The sequence below is a fragment of the Lytechinus variegatus genome, chromosome 14 (assembly GCF_018143015.1).
Source record: "Lytechinus variegatus isolate NC3 chromosome 14, Lvar_3.0, whole genome shotgun sequence".
Taxonomy (NCBI): domain Eukaryota; kingdom Metazoa; phylum Echinodermata; class Echinoidea; order Temnopleuroida; family Toxopneustidae; genus Lytechinus; species Lytechinus variegatus.
In genome coordinates, this window is record NC_054753.1 from 9,330,260 (window position 1) to 9,347,118 (window position 16,859).

At 35.4% G+C, this 16,859-nt stretch overlaps 1 protein-coding gene across 6 annotated transcripts in view; it reads right to left on the bottom strand.

The window, feature by feature from the left end:
• Positions 1–1,232: 1,232 nt before the first annotated feature.
• The window catches only part of LOC121428220 (phospholipid scramblase 1-like), a 21,673-nt gene continuing 6,046 nt past the window's right edge, over positions 1,233–16,859 (bottom strand). The window contains exons 3-12 of one of the 6 annotated variants that reach the window (XR_005971749.1): positions 9,902–10,082; positions 9,338–9,415; positions 8,233–8,309; positions 7,621–7,757; positions 7,117–7,237; positions 6,802–6,904; positions 6,214–6,272; positions 3,364–3,406; positions 2,754–2,802; positions 1,380–1,408 (exon numbers count right to left, since the gene is read on the bottom strand). Coding sequence is in view for 3 of the 6 variants with exons in the window: in XM_041624832.1 (XP_041480766.1) it covers positions 1,361–1,408; positions 6,214–6,272; positions 6,802–6,904; positions 7,117–7,237; positions 7,621–7,757; positions 8,233–8,309; positions 9,338–9,415; positions 9,902–10,082 (804 nt within the window). In the remaining 3 variants the exon portion in view is untranslated. Of the gene's footprint in view, positions 1,409–2,753; positions 2,803–3,363; positions 3,407–5,498; positions 5,548–6,213; positions 6,273–6,801; positions 6,905–7,116; positions 7,238–7,620; positions 7,758–8,232; positions 8,310–9,337; positions 9,416–9,901; positions 10,083–16,859 lie in introns of those variants that run through there. The other 5 variants (XR_005971747.1, XR_005971748.1, XM_041624833.1 and 2 more) reach the window with 5 other exon arrangements.

Here is a 16,859-nt window from a genome sequence, read left to right on the forward strand (position 1 = left end):
TTTGTATCTTCAACTTCCAATCAATTGAAATTGTATAAAATAAATTTATGAGAACCACAAACCTTAATTCAATTCGGAATGATGATGATGGTGTTATATATAAAACAGAAAACATGGAATAATACTTTTATATTTACACAATTATACGTCAGAAATAACCTTCACCCAGAGCCTCTAAAATACATTCTTACTAAATGTTACAGTCGAACAAACGAAACCGACTCTAAACCGATTGATGGTATACCATTGGGAATAACGTAATAGCTTTGATCGGAACGGAGTCGTTTAGTTGTAGTAACTGTAGCTTAATTATTTTCAGAAAATTCAGCGCATGTTCACCAAGTATGTGATGCTCAGCCTATATCAATATACACTTTAAAAGATAAATATTGCTTGAATAATATTTCATGACGTCAACAATACAGTTCCCGTAATCAATCTAATATTTGTAATGAGATATTAGATCGGATTAGTGAATACATCATTGGATATGCATACGAATTATAAAAAGTATACCCATGGTGATTGTCTGTGTTAAAAGGTCACAACCACCTTTCATAAAATTTCAAGAATCTGGAGAAAAAACAAAACAAATGATATATATTGACTTTGATGTTAATTTACTACTGAAAACAATAAATGAAAGCATATCTCCGCAAAACTCTTTAAATTACAGTTACCCACTATAGCGATAACATTTATCAAATCTGGGATGACATTATTTTTTATTCAACTTGTAAAGCCAATACGTCACGAGAACTGGAGATGGCGCTGATAATAATTACGAGCGGCAATTAAAGAGGACGGACGCACCCGTCTATTCCGCGAGCGCATATAGTATCATACATCATAGGCCCTACGCAGGGGCCGCGGAACGGTTTTTCAAGGGGGGGGGGTGGGGGCTGACCATACAAAAAAATCACAATTCTATGGTCATTTTACATTTTTGAACACGTTTTTGGAAAAAAAAGTGGGGGACTGAAGCCCCCCCCCCCGCTTCCGCGGCCCCTGCTGCATCAAAGGATTCATATACATTGTCCATGCAAGTTCTAATTATTTCAAAGTATTATGATGAGTCTCTATCACATATATAGTTACATTTTAAAATTCAAATCGCATACTCAACTTATTCCATTGATGTAAATCTTCCTAATCAACTTGGTGACTACATGCACACCAATCGCTCCCTATAATTCTCGTGACGTAATGTCTTCAAGAAATATATTATTCCATCACCTTGATGTTTCATTATCAGACAATATATAATGTTACAATGAAGAAAATAAACCGCAATTTACAGACAACATGGCACATTTGGAATATCGTAATCGGTATCGTGGATGCTTGGTGATCGTTCTTCTTAGTTATTATTGTTGTTGTTGTTTGATGTCTCGAAGAACATGAAATCCTGCATAATTAGAGGGGTATGGGGAAGAAAGATGGAGACATTATTAGTATTAATTGTCATTATTAGGTATGGCGAAAGCAAATAAATAACCAGAGATTGGGTGGTCCTTTTCAGGATAAACCAACACTTGCCCAAGAAAGATACATGGTGTACCGTGAAACCTACTACACTATTTTTTCTTCGCCATAGAAACCTTCAGAAGTTATAATAACCAAGGTCAACAATACTTCAAAAAATATCCGATCGAGTACTCGTTAAATAATATCATCAGAAAAAAAAACGAGAGAAAGTTATGAATTCTTTGTTCATGTAATAATAAAAATAAGAAAATAGAATGAATATCATCACCGGAGACCTGGGGGCCGTTTCACAAAGCTGTTCTTAAGTTAAGAGCGACTTTAAGAACGACTGGTGATCCTTTCTTACGTGCTTATAACCATCGCCAGTATATATATCATTTACCACAAGAAAGGATCACCAGTCGTTCTTAAAGTCGCTCTTAACTTACAAACAGCTTTATGAAACACCCACCTGGTATAATGGACAAATCTATTATTTCACTCATTGCCAAAAGTTTTATTCTCATGAATTTTGAATGACAAATTTTGAATGAGAAAAGAAACATCGATAGATAAAAAAAATCATTTTATCCGCATTTTCTCATTTGGATATTAGGTGGTTATTTATGTTGACTGCCATTCATTATATCACCACCCATGACACTATGAGTGACTACATTAACAGCGTGTTCATGAATAATGTTTCATAAATTATGAATATTGGGAAAATCATATGATCTTGCCATTTTAATTTATTCAATAAACATCAAGGGAGCCGTTACATGAAAGGACTTGTCAGACGTTTTTATCCGACAGTTACTATGGTAACAGTGTCTCTCAGCCAATTATGATCAAAGGAAAGTTGCCAGACCTGACGACTTGTCGGACGAAAATGTGGATGAAAAGCTCCCCAAAACCATTATTTGAAAAGCTATACAGAACGTTCGTTGCTACTAACTTATATGATGAACGAAATGAAGGACAGTCACCCATATTGAGCAGTAGAGACGCCACGGAATTTTTAAGGAGGCGGGGGGGGGGGGGCGTCACCTTTTTTTTCTCCGTTGAATCAGGGAATTCTCACTTACAATAATCTTGGATTCAATAATAGTGATATTATAGATCAACGACCCCCAAATTTTTAATGCATTCTTTCTTCGTTCTTGCTTTTTATTCTCTATTTTCTCCCTTTTTTCACTATACTTGAAATTCAGAGGAAGGTGGTCACCCCTGTCTTACCCGTGGCGCCGCCCCTGCAGCCCCGACAGAAATTCATTCACTTTTACCTGTTTAGCCACTGTCGCCGTTGTTCGATTCCTCGAAGAACATGAAGTCCTTCAAGAAGTAAGGAGGAAAATAATAAAAACAAAATAGGTTGACAGGAAGTAGATTGAAAAGAAAAGCAAATAATGAAATATGAATCGACAAATCACGGTGATTGGAAGCTTTAAAATGCCACTTACTTGAACAGATCGCGATACATTCTACTCTATACCATGTCGATTCTACAACCTCATTATGACGTCATGGTTTAAAAATTTTATTTTCAGGTCGGCTTATAACTTATTAAAAGTTATATGTTACCATGGAGATGGCATCTCCAACATTATTTTGCCATATCTTACCATAGCGACATCAAGATATAAGTAGACAAGGTATCTCACCATCCATACCGGCAAATATAGGCCTAGATAGGTAAATGGCGTCACTCGCTACGTAAAAAAGTTTGATTTTCATTTTTAAGTCGACATGAATGTAGGTGGCACTTAAAAGCTTCCAATAGTTATATTGATCTTGGTAAATGAATACATGCATGCAACTAAATTGCCTAGTTATCATGATTGACTAATCAATGAGTACAGAGAGTATCTAATAGAAACTAATACACGTATTTACCTGATCAATTTTCATTGTTTGTCGACTCAAAGAACATGAAATCCTATTAACACACGAAGCAAGTATAAGGGCATAGATTATCACAACCGAAAGAGTTTGCGGAAGACATAAGAAAAGAGAGAGAGAGAGAGAGAGAAGGAAACTAAGACTATTAAATAACAGGGTGCATGGCAATATAGATCAAACAAAAGTCATGCATATTAATATGTAAAAAAGGATTACACACTAAAAAGTTGGGCAACATACTGTCCACTGTGTTGGTAATGTATGTTGGTAAAAATATATATTCTGGGCAAATTTTATCCAATTGTGCAAATATATCACCCAATTATTAGTTTTTATTACTGCTGAGTTTGGGCAGATTTTAACCAATAGTTGTGTGGACAGTATGTTGCCAAGGGTTGGATAAAATTTGGGCATTTTTTGCACAACTATTTTAAGAGTGAATAGCATCTTGGTCTCATCGCACTCGTCTAAAACATATTTCATCTCGTCCGACATATTAAAGCTGTATTTGTCGACAACTTAAACGAGTTCATCCATGCATGGAGCCCAGTAACCATTAACATTTTCATTTATGATTGCATCTAAAGGCGGAACCAATTGCTCAATCTGATGAGATATTAGACAAAGTGGTAATTTGTCAAATAGACATTTTCAGGAAGTCCCAAAACAAACTGGCGCAAAGTCATATTAAATGATGGGGGTTATACGAAAAATTATAATTCAACCCCGGCCCCCTCACTCCGGGGTCGTAAGGACCGCATGCGTGTTCCAAAATGTCCGATAAAGAGGTCCTTTTCCGCGGGACAAGTCCGGCCCGCGAATTGTAAAAAAGGGGGTGTATTTGCACTTTTACCTGAAGATTTCTTTAAAAAGTTGATTTTTTTTTATCTCTCACTTTGGACTCCTGAGAAATTTTGAAAGGGGGTTATAAAATATCTTGAATAATTGATCAAATCCCGGGATCAAATTCCTGCTAGTTTTGAAAGTTCATTCAGGATTATTTCATTTTGAAAAGTAAAGTACGGACCTTTTATTGGAATTAGAGCTCACCTGAGATAGGGTGATTGAGCAGTGTTCCAGATTTAGGGGGTCTCCAAGGCAGAAAAAGCCCGCGAAAAGCCCTCGAAAGGGGTGTTCAGAAATTTTGGCAGACCTTCGATAGGGGTGCCTCAAATGGAGGGAACGAACAAAGGCGTACCCTATAACACTGAGTGTGGGGGCCGGGAATTCAACATAATTATTACAATGAGCGCCAGTCGATTGTATACTTGGACACGCACAATATTAGACCAAATATTAGACGAGATGGATTTAATCGAAGTGGTGTTAAATTATTAGGAAATTATTAGACAAGCCAGTATGAGTCATCTAAAGCATAGTCTATTTTTTTAGATATATATTTTTTTTGAATTATTATACTGAGTTCACGTTTTCGGTGAACGCATCTTCACTCGAAATGATTCGTAGTCGGTGGATGAAAAAAAAAGGATATCAGAACTAACATAAATAAACCACTGACAAGTTCCGGTTCAACTCTGAATAAGTTTTGGAACTAGGGGAAGCAATCCAAATTTTAACACCAACACCAAGGCTAACACCGGACTTGAAATCACATATTATGTGACAGGGTGCTATATCAGGAATTATAGACAGAAATTACCATTACCATCCCCCTTCAGATAACCATAAATTCAGGATTATAGTAGCGAATTAGTAACGACTGAGCCCTTGCATAAACATAATAAATTACATATCGTAGGCGTTATTTATGCGAAATAAAAGAAAAAAAATATTCATTGTAGATTTCAGCTTCGTTTTCATGCACATCTTGCCCGCCCTTTTCATCAAAGATTCGAATCATTTTGAGTCGAAACAGCAAGAGTAATCACTCTTCTTACAGTTTTGAAAATGTTTTCAACGATTATAACTCCATTGCAGGGATTTAAAATAAATCAAGGTGGACTGTAATAGTGCTAAATCGAATTTGTGATTTATTTTTAATAAAAAAAAATCATTTTTAAATCTCAAAGGATTGAAATTCAAATCCCTTGAGATTTAAAATTATTTTCCTAGGATTTATTTCAAATCCCTGCAAATTTAGAGTGCATAATTTATTAATATAGTTTTACCTGGTGATTAATTGTTGTTATTGTTTGACGTCTCAAAGAACATGAAGTCCTATATAGGCGACACACAAAATGAGAGAAAAAAATAGAAATAGAATAAGAGGTGTATAGTTCACAGAGAGGAGAGAGGAAGAGAAAGAGAGAGACACACACAAAAACACACCCACACACACGGAGAGACAAAGAGAGAGGGAGAGAGAGTACACAGTGAAGAAATTAATACACGGAAATGTAAAAACAACACAAATTGCCCGATGTTAAAAAGATGGATAAAAAATCAAACAGTCCATTCAAGAAAGGAAACCTCTCATCGGAAAGAAAATACAATAAAATTTCAAACGAATTTCTTTCCCATCATGCCCATTCAATAAAAGAAAAGAAAAATCGTCTTGATGGGCGAACCCATTTCGGGATACATTATTCACCCATGATGCAACTCGATCCCTATACAGACATATTGCTCACTCATCTATGTCAAGGATGACGTCATCGGGGATTAAGTGGATAGTGATATGGAATTACACAGCACAATGTTAGTTAGGTAAGAGAGAATTTGTTTATTATTGAAATAAAAATTCACGAAATTTAACTGATGTAATGACTCTAAAGAAACACAAACACCCATGCACTGCATCATACAAACGGATGAAAATGAAAGTGAACAGTAAGATAATTAAAATAAAAAGAAAATACAATACATAAGTATACAAGTACTTACAATAAGGAACACAGCCGCCAAGAGGGTCGCCTTCACGTTTACATGCAGATCGACTGGGACTATGGAAAAGATTAAAATAAAAAATGAAGTCAAATGATAATAAAATAATTGATGTACATGTAGCTATTGAGTTTTGAAACTCGGGTTCGAATGCTCCCCAGGGAATAGATGCAACCTTGTATGCGGGCAAGCTCGGATCCAGTGATCGGGGAAATAATAATAGGCCGATATCATGTAAAACGCTATATAGCGACGTGTTGCGATGTACTTAAAGAGGAATACATTATTTTCTTATTATCTCGAAAGTGTTACACTGACTTATCTTTTTGAAGGAATACTGTTAAAACAAAGGAAAACAGGCAGGTATATTGTTATGTTTGTGTACATTCAATTTCTTAAACATTATCCTTTTGAAATTGTGTATGTCAAATTAGAGGAATACACCTCAGAAATGAATAAAAATATACAAATTCATCGATGATATTTACAAATGTGCGAATAAATCAATAAATCATTTAATCAAATGCGAAAAATTACAACAAAAAAAAAACAGAATACAGGAATATTCCAAATACAGAAATAACTTACAGGTCACACCAAAGTTGTCAGCGTCAGTCCACGCGTGCTTGAAACAACCTGGCCATTGTTTCGATACCTTTCCAATCGTTGAAGCCATGTCACCGGTAAAGACCTAAATACGAGAGAATGGAATATATCCAGTGACGTAAGTAATGAACTAAACATCAGGGGCCCCCCTTTCAAAGGGTTGCGATTGATCCAATCAATCGCAAGTATGGAAAGCCAGCAAAGTCAATATATAAAATGCATGTTTGTTTAAAAAAAATCTGCTAGCTATGATGTATATTCATAAATTCATTGACTTCTTGACAATTTGTAACTTACATCGAATTCGATATCTCCTTGGCAACAGATGTCTTGACACATACAGTAAGGTCCTTTGATCCTGACTACGGGTTTCCTCTCAGCATCAAGGATGTCAAACTTGGGCCCAAGGTAGTATTGCCTGGAAAACAGTGCGATAGTATTGATTATTACCTTCTTCCAGTGGTGAGTCCAGAGGGTGGGACCCCAATAAATATACATGTTTAGTTCCATCGTAAACAATGGCGCAATACGCCCTAGATTTTGAGGGGGCATAAGTCATGAGCGAGCAAAGCAAGGGAGCAAATAAATTGGTATTGCTTTAGATTTAAAATCAGATTTTGTGATAAGTTTTGACATAATATATAAAAAAATATACATGAATCACCCCCTTTCCCCTTATTTGTTTGTTTTTCTCCACCCTTTTTTGCCTTTTCTTGATCATGGAACTTTTGGGGTTCAGTACCCCAAGCGCCCCCATTTTTACGCCAGTGGGTATAAAATAAAGATTTTAATGGAACTTACGCCTGTCTAACGTATCCGATGATGTTACCCACTGGGGCTTCAACCCTGACCTCAAAAGAACAGGTCTCACTGTCAGGACCAGCGCACCATCCACAACCAGCACAGAACTTGAATTCACGTTCAAGACGCATCACCTCCTGTGTAGAGTCAATGCATTGACGCAAGAAAATTAAAACATTGACGCAAGAAATCGAATCATTGAGAGAATGTTGAAACACTGATGCAAGAAGGTCAAAACGCAGGAAAGTTCAAAAATTGACGCAAGATATTCAAAATATTGACGCAAGATATTCATAATATTGATGCAAGAATGTTTAATATTAACACAAGTAAAAACGTAGACACAAGAAAGTTAAAACATGAATAAATAAGAGAGTGACTTCATTGCTTTCATAGATATAGCTGATTCACGTTCAATACGCATTCGCCTCCTGAACATTGACGCAAGACGCAAGAAAGGTCAAATAAATTTATCGATATGATTATAATGCGTCAATGATCTATCTAGGGTCGCACAAGCAATTTGCATGTAGTTTACAGGCTTGGCAAGATGAAATTGTGACAAAATAAGCGACGTTGATAACGACCTGACGCATAAACTTTAACTCCTACCTGTTGACTATTGTCCGTGATATGAATGATAAAACCACGCTGGGGTCCACAGCATTGACGCATGCAGAAGTCTGACTCTATAAACAAAGAAATAAACAAAATATGAAGAGCTGTATTGTTTATCGTTTTTCGTGAAATTTGAAATCATTTTATGACACACACTATACATATGAAAATATCACAGAGTTATATTGCACTAGACAAATCTGGGAACATGTATATCACGTGCACAATTTGTGCAACTTTAAATCAAAATATAACCCACTGTTAGAATGGGAAAGAGACATTTCAAATGGAAAATGGCCAGACAATAAGTGTAGGCCTACAACGGTTATAAATTATCAATCATAGTTTACTTTTTACATATATTAATGGAAGTATCAATTGAAAAGGTCAAAAGTCAACTCAATTCACTTCTGCCGATATATAGTATATATTTTGGAATATGAAAGAAATCATTTTGCGATGTTAAGTTATGTGAAAATGAAGTTTGACACAATCATTGTTCGCGGGAAAGAATAATTCTATTTAAAAAAAAAGTTGAAAAATATCGAACATACGTTTTGCAAAACGAACTGATGGGCTTTACGTTAATTTCTTGTAAGTTACATGTGATTTTGTACTTAAAGGTGAAGCTCACCCTGAAATAAGTTTATTGTAAAAATATAGCAGGAAAAAATAACAAATATTGGCCAAGGTTTGTGGATAATCCATCAAAGAATAAAAAAAAATATTCGAATTCTAATTATTTGATCTTTAATGGATTTTCAAACTTTCACCAATTTTTTTATTATCATTTTTTTTTTGTATTTTGCAACAAAGTTTTCGTCAGGGTGAACTTTCCTTTTAAGGACATAATAATAATAATAAAATAATAAACAATTTTTATATACCGCAAAATCGCAAAATTGCCTCTAAGCGGTTAATATAATTAATTACATTTTTGAAATTTGAATTATGTTGCTGTGTAATACCTGAAAGGTTACATGTGAAATAAATCATCTAACAATAAAGTCTTGGATTACATTCCATTATTTAAAAAAAGAAATGCTTTAAGAACAAAATATCTTAAAGATAAACCGCAATTTGTGAATGAAATGCATACCTTCGTGTGCAAAGTAGACCTGTTGGCCAAGACTGTTCTTGATGGCATATCTGTTTGCCATCTCAACACCAGTGAACACTGTAAAGAAAGAAAATACATTTATGCAGTAACCATGACAACAATCAAATTAAATATTAATTCAAAAATTAAAAGGAAAGGACAAACAGTTTTTTTTTTAAAGAAATCAAGATGACAGTTTTGTTGTCAAAAAGTTTGACGTAAGAATAACATATTTCAACATTTATATCTTGCATGCAATATGTACCTCATATTGAAGCTACTATTAAGTGCCAATGCGCAATATCCACTAATAAATTAGGATTCTGACATCTGGCCTGTTTGTGTGTTTAAATTATGTATATAAACATTGTGTATATTTATCCAGCTATCTATCTATCTATCTATCTACAATTCAAAAAGAAATGAAAAGATATAAAAAGACATAAAAACTATGTAATTAAAAGTATTTCACGAATTTTCGCCCATGGGGCTTTGTCAAATAATCCATCTACTATCCATCCATCCATCCATCTATCTATCTATCTATCTAAAATGATATCATACTTTCGAAGAGCTCGACGATCTGGTGAACAAGCAGCTGGTCGACTTGTGTAAGGTATTCCAGACCTGGCGGGCAACCTTGAGGTGCAGCAACTGTGGGGGCAGGCATCCAGTTGACAGGGGGCTTCCCGCCCGGCTGTTGCCCGACAGGGTTCATTGCCATTTGTGGTGGTGGTGGCGGTTGCTATGACGGAGAAGGAGGAGGAGAAGTAGAAGAAGAAGAAGAAGAAGAAGAAGGAGGAGGAGCAGGAGCAGGAAGAAAAGAAGAAGGAGAAAAAGAAGAAGAAGAAGAAAAAAAGAAGAAAAGAAGAAGGAGAAAAAAGAGAAGAAGAAGAAGAAAAAAGAAGAAGAGGAGGAAGAAGGAGAAGTAGAAAGAAGAAGAACAAGAAGAAGAACAACAACAAGAAAAAGAAAGTGGATGTATAGTTATAACTTATTTGTTTTAAATGTTAATTTTTTTTAATATCTATTTTTATCATTATGACTGAATCTGTTTGTTTTAGTCTATATACTTCAATTCATATTTAAAGTCAAATGTACATAATATATAAAGATTTCAATAAGATTTGCTATCGTGAAGTCCCTTCAAAGCACTTCGTAAAAAAAATACTTGCTCATGCCTCCTACGAAAAGATTATGAATTTCAAAACTTTTTATCTGAAACGGTCCAAGATCGGTGGAGATTTATTGAGTATATATGAAATAATCGAAGTCGTTATCACATTCTTACAAAAAAATTATTATTTCAGCGTATTTAAGATTGTCAGGGATAATAATCCCAATCATTACAAAAAGGGAGTTATAAATACCTATAAGATTATGATATTGTAAACACCAAAAACAAGTATTAAAAACAACTAAAAAGACACAATGAATTACATGTATAAATAAGATCATGGATAATATGGTAAAATAATTCATTTCACCTTCAATACCAAGACAAATGAGAAATTGCTATCATAAATCATGATTATATTAGGGCAATTTGATACAAATGTTATAGGCCTATTGTATTGCTCCTTGGGGAGAATCAAATAAATTAAGTTCCCATCGTAAATTTGAATGTTGGTTGAGAATTGCACGTTATAAAACAAGCTATACAGTATTGGTCTCAATAGGCAAAATCGCACTATACTTTTTTTATTATGTTAATTCTTATTTTGTTCGATCTTTATCAAGGTTTGGAGTAATCCATGCATAAAATCGGACAAATACAACATGGCTTTTCAACAGGCCTCAAAAACTTCCTGTGTTTGTTAACTATGTAGAGTGACTTTCTCAAACTAAATAAATACGCCTATGACTTTCGTGTTGCACAGAAGCATTCAAATAATGCCTTGAACAAGATGAGCACTTGTACAAACTACAAATAACGCTCGGTTTGTTGAAACTGGACCATGTTACGTAACGAGTACATTCAGGTGCATTCGTCCTTAGAAATGGGTGGTACACAGTGTTGAGGAGCAACGCAACGCCATGGAGATGGTGGGCGATGTTTCCTTTGGTCGAGATTCAATAGAAAAGAACTAGTATAAGCGTGTACATTAAATAAAACGTACATGTTTCAGTACACAATCGTATAACAAAATGGAATACAAATTGCTGCATTTTGGGTGGTAAATGTTTAATATTTTCATAAAATGAACGAAAGGAAAACATATTTGAGATCCATATAAGGCCTACATGACAAATTCAACGTCAAATGTATTTCACGTTAACATGGTTAACACCGATTTGATTTGAATAAATTCATATGAACATTCAAATCAACATCGACGAGATTTAAGTTTGGAGTTTTCCCCTTTCAAGAATTTTTTTTTAAAACATGGAATAATGATCCTTGACGGTATATGCAATAATTTCTATTCCGTTTTGATCTTTTTCTTCAGATTTTCAAAGATATCCATTTCATCTATTATCACAAGTTATATTAATTACAAAACAATACATTATTATAACTCTGTATGTTCGATGAAGGGTCAAAATATTATTTACATTATCAGGATTATTGGAACACATATTTAAACATTTAATAACAAATGTTCGATAAAAACTGAAGTGGAATGAAACATGTTCGGCACGAACGCCATTATGTTCGTTCCATCTACACTGTAGATTATGCATTATTTAGACCTACATGAAAAAATACCTCTGAAAAGTAAAAAAAAACAACATGTAATTGATGAGATTTCATATTTCAAGGCATATAGATACATTCGTTTTATTTTTCCATATTAATTCAAATCAACAATACATCACTATATACGTGGGTTGCCTTGCTATCTAATGAAGATAGAAATGCTAACGTATGTCATTAAAAGATACGAACTCTTCAGCGAGGTGGAAGAAACTGTAAAAACCCGGGGGGGGGGGGCCACTTACATTGGCGAGTGGATACCATGCGCGACCAAAAAAACACGTAAAAAGGATGTCTTTTTCACGATAGGGCACGTTACGTACGTAACGTGATAAGGGTGTCAAAAACACAAAAATAATGAAAAAAGGGTATCTATTTCGCTAGGAAAATTACGTGTTTAGGGTCGAATATGCGGGGATGATAAAACAAAATTAAAATGTTTTTTAAAGGATGTTCTTTTTGCCCCAAAACTTCGTGTTTAGAGTCCGATTTGCGCGAGGTGTAGAAGGTGGGGTCGTACTAAACCAAATAAGGTAAAGCCGACGACCGAAGGACCCGTAACAATAAAACATTCCTGTACTTGTTTAGGGGTTCATTTCAGGGAATATTACCAAGAAGAGTATCGTTTTGTTTCCAATACTTGTTAAGGGTAGGGTTTCACACGCCAATACTTGTTAAGGGGTGCATTTTCAGAAAATGGAAATTACGTGTTTAGGGTGCTTTTCGAGACCCCATGGTCGCGCATGGTATCCACTCGTGAATGGAAGTGGCCCCCCCCCCCGGGGGTAAAAATCATTAGCAATAAATACTTGTAGGTTATATCCATTCAACATGGTAGTACGCAGCGGGAAGGGGGGGTGGCAGGAGCAGTTGCCCCCCCCCCCCCGAAACTTACATTTCGTACTGACTTTCTTTTTTCACAATATTCACCCAAAGTGTGTACGAAATGGATGAATTTTGCTATAATAAATGCAAAAGCACCCCCATGACGAGCTCGGTCAATGCACTCCCTCGATTTGGAGTTTCTTCGAATTTTTCAAGCGTCTTCTCCCCCCCCCCCCCCGAAAAAAATTATGCGTACGGCGATGCCATTCGATCATAACCCATTCTATTCAAGATAAGAGGCACTTTAATAAAGCGATCATTAGAGGGCTGATGTCAAAATAACATATGATGCGATTGTAATCTACTTTCGTCAGTTATCCGATAAAATCATGATGAAGTACTGTCACTAGGGGTGGATCGGAAAGTTCACGATTGGTGGTGTTGGGGGGGGGGGTACAAGATTGGTCCACATTGTTCGATTACATGTACTTCGGTGGAGCCCAAAACAATGTCGGCGCCAAAATGACCTCATAATACCACATCCCCTTAAAAAGTTTCACTCTAAAAATCAAGGATTTAAAATAAATCCAGATCGGCTACGGATAGTGACCAGCCGAATGTTGGATTTATTTCATACCTTTGGGATTAACTTTCAGATCACACAAGATTTTAATTCAAATCTTTTAGATATATATTTAAATCTACATGGTTTAAAACTAAATCTAATATTCGGCTGGTCATTATTCACATTCGATCTGGATTTGTTTGAAATCCTTGATTTTTAGGGGAAAAAAATATATGCATATATAGGCCTATCACTAAAAAGTTATGCCATTTCCATGTTTACTACCCCAAAAATGGGATCAGGAGGGCCGGGTACGCTGCTCGATCATCGCGGGGGGGGGGGGGGGTAATGAACATCATAAATGGAGGGCACATGATGTCCCCCATCCCCTTAGATCCGGAGCCGCTGCAACCATGGAGCTAGCAGAGCTCTATGCTGCAACCATGGCAACTGTAGGGCAAAAATGAACTGCAATTCTATAAAACAGCAATATTGTTTTGACGCGCGTTAAACGGTTCGATATTTTGTTGCATTAAGCAGATGGATTGGAACAAAGCATAGCCGTATGCAACGGGAGCGCGGGGGGTACTTCCAAGAAATTTTAATAAGTTACAAGCTTACAAGCTTTTTTTACTAAAAATCCCCCAAAATTTACACGAAATCCTTTAATTTCAGTTTATAAAAGGCAAAAGTGCCCCATGAAAAGCTCGGTCGTTAGCACCAGCATAATTGCTTTCGAGTTTATTACCCATATCATATCCTGATATATCTGGTCTATTGTCTATATATTCAGAAATGAAATGAATGTGTTCGTCGCTTTTAACAGGTTTGTTTTAAAATACCACAGAATTTCCGCTACTCATGAAAAACCTTTGTAAACCTCTTTCGATGAAAGGTTATCAAAGTAAAATATGATTTCGTCACAAAAAAACTCACAATATCATTTGGATGCTTACGTCACGCCAAGACCATAGTTCAAAATGCTTCAGGCACTCAGTTTTCTTTGCTTTGTATGGCGTCCAGTCAAGTGTATTGTGATTGGAATTCAGGCTATACCAATAACATTTATCATCACGACTTTTTTTTTTTTACAATATCCTGATTGTAAAGCTTCTTGCTTTGAATCTATAAATGAATTTCATGACTAAACTTTCATTTCCGGAAAAATATGGATCCACGAACAACCAACAATCTTGAATTTGCATATGTTTTACTCCTATTAAACCATACATGTATATTCAGTGAATAATTCTGACCATGCAGCATTTCGATCTTTTTGATGATAATGAAAGAATAAATTCAATAGGAATTTAAACTAAATATACAGGCCTAATTGTGAATGAATTATGGTTAAATCATAGTAAGTAAACTTCTTCACTGTCCAAAGATGTGTTATGACGACTTATTTAACTGAAGGACGAATTGTTATTGGTGCACAGATATGGAAATCAGTAAGAGCCCCCTCCCTACTTCCGCAAGGACAATTTGAAAAAAAACGGAAATGCGATAAATAATAAGTCTATTACACCAAAATGTTTGTGACAAGTTGAATTATAAAATTTGAATTTTTTACGACATGTTTCTTTTTTTTATGATTATAAAATCATACAAAAGAAACATGCCGTACAAAATTAAACTTGATTCATGTAACATTTTTACACATAAAGAAATTCAGTTTTGACAGAACAGACCCCTAACTGACATACGTGAGAGATGACAATGCAAACGCAGGCCATGCTATGCCAACGCAAACACAAATGCTCTGGCTTTATAGCTAGCCATTGATGAAAGCCAATATTTACTTTGCAAAATATCGCCATGAAATGGTTCTTGATGATATATCAGGGGAAAAAAGTATTAACCGAAAACCCATGCGTATTAAAAACGTTCCAAGGCGGACCACGCCATTCGATTCTTCTCAACATTCGGTCATAGTGGAAAGTTCCCATAATGACTAAGTTTTTGCATGTGTATTGTATTTGATTTTCTATTTATAGCGATGACGGTTAATTTCATCGAATCGATATGTTACATTGCAGCATACTGCATTCGAAATCATGTCCTCCAACCATAGGCCCTATCAATCTGCCTGAGCCTGGCTTTGATTTGTGTTCATCAATGAACTTCTTACTTCTGAATGGGAGTTTATTAAAAGCGCGGGGGGGGGGGTGGGATGACCCCTATAACAATATGAAGCAGAAATGTGAGCGAAACCTATGATAATATGACGTCAATGCTGTATTCCGAGTCAAACTGTAGTTCTGTACTAGAGAATACTAAAATATGCGTAAAAACATAAATGTAGGCCGAGACATCTTACATAATATGTGGTCATTTTCAACTAGACTGTTTTAAAAGGACAAGTCCACCCCAACAAAAATTGATTTGAATAAAAAGAGAAAAATCCAACAAGCACAACACTTAAAATTTCATCAAAATCGGATGTAAAATAAGAAAGTTATGACATTTTAAAGTTTCGCTTAATTTCACAAAACAGTTATATGCACATCCTGGTTGGTATGCAAATGAGGAGAGTGATGACATCATCCACTCACTATTTCTTTTGTAGTTTATTATATGAAATATAAAAATATTCTAATTATCTCCTCATTGTCAAGTGAAACAGTGATTAATTCCTCCCTGAACATGTGGAATTAGCATAGTTTAATACTATATGATTCAGTAAAGTCGGTCCCTATAGTCAAATCTGTAAAAAGTGAAAGACTGTGTAATTCAAACAATAAAAAACAAAAGTAAAAGTGAGTGACATCATCGACTGACTCATTTGCATGTCCCTGAGTTGTGCATATCACTTTTAAAAAAAATAAGCGAAACTTCGAAATGGCATAAATTTCTTATTTTACATCCGATTTTGATGAAATTTTCAGCGTTATCCTAGTTTGATTTTCTCTATTTATTCAAAGAAACATTTTGCTGGGGTGGACTTGCCCTTTAAGTTTGCACATGCATGCAGGTCCAAGTGTGCATCGCAAAAATATATAATTTACTCATATTTCATTCATATAAATGATATGATATTGTAGTCCATTGGAACGCAAAAATATACGAAAATTGTTTTCAACCCTGCATGGATATAGGGTCCACTCCATGCATGCAATCACAACTGGTAATTAGCCTACAAGATGAACTTCGTCACTGATCGATTTATACGTGTACGTGAATTGGTCCAGCGATTTCTTCGTAACCATCACACTACGAAACTGATTCCAAACCAATAATATACCATTAAACATAACGTCATAACGTCTTTTGGTCTGGAGTTGGATACATTGATGTGGCTGACATCTCTATGGTATATACTCAATTTTTCTTGTCGGAAGTCAGTATTCGATCTTCCGGCAACATTTTTTTAATATCAAATTCGGTCCCGCCCCCCCCCCCCCCCCAAAAAAAGAAACCCTGAAGTAGGTAAG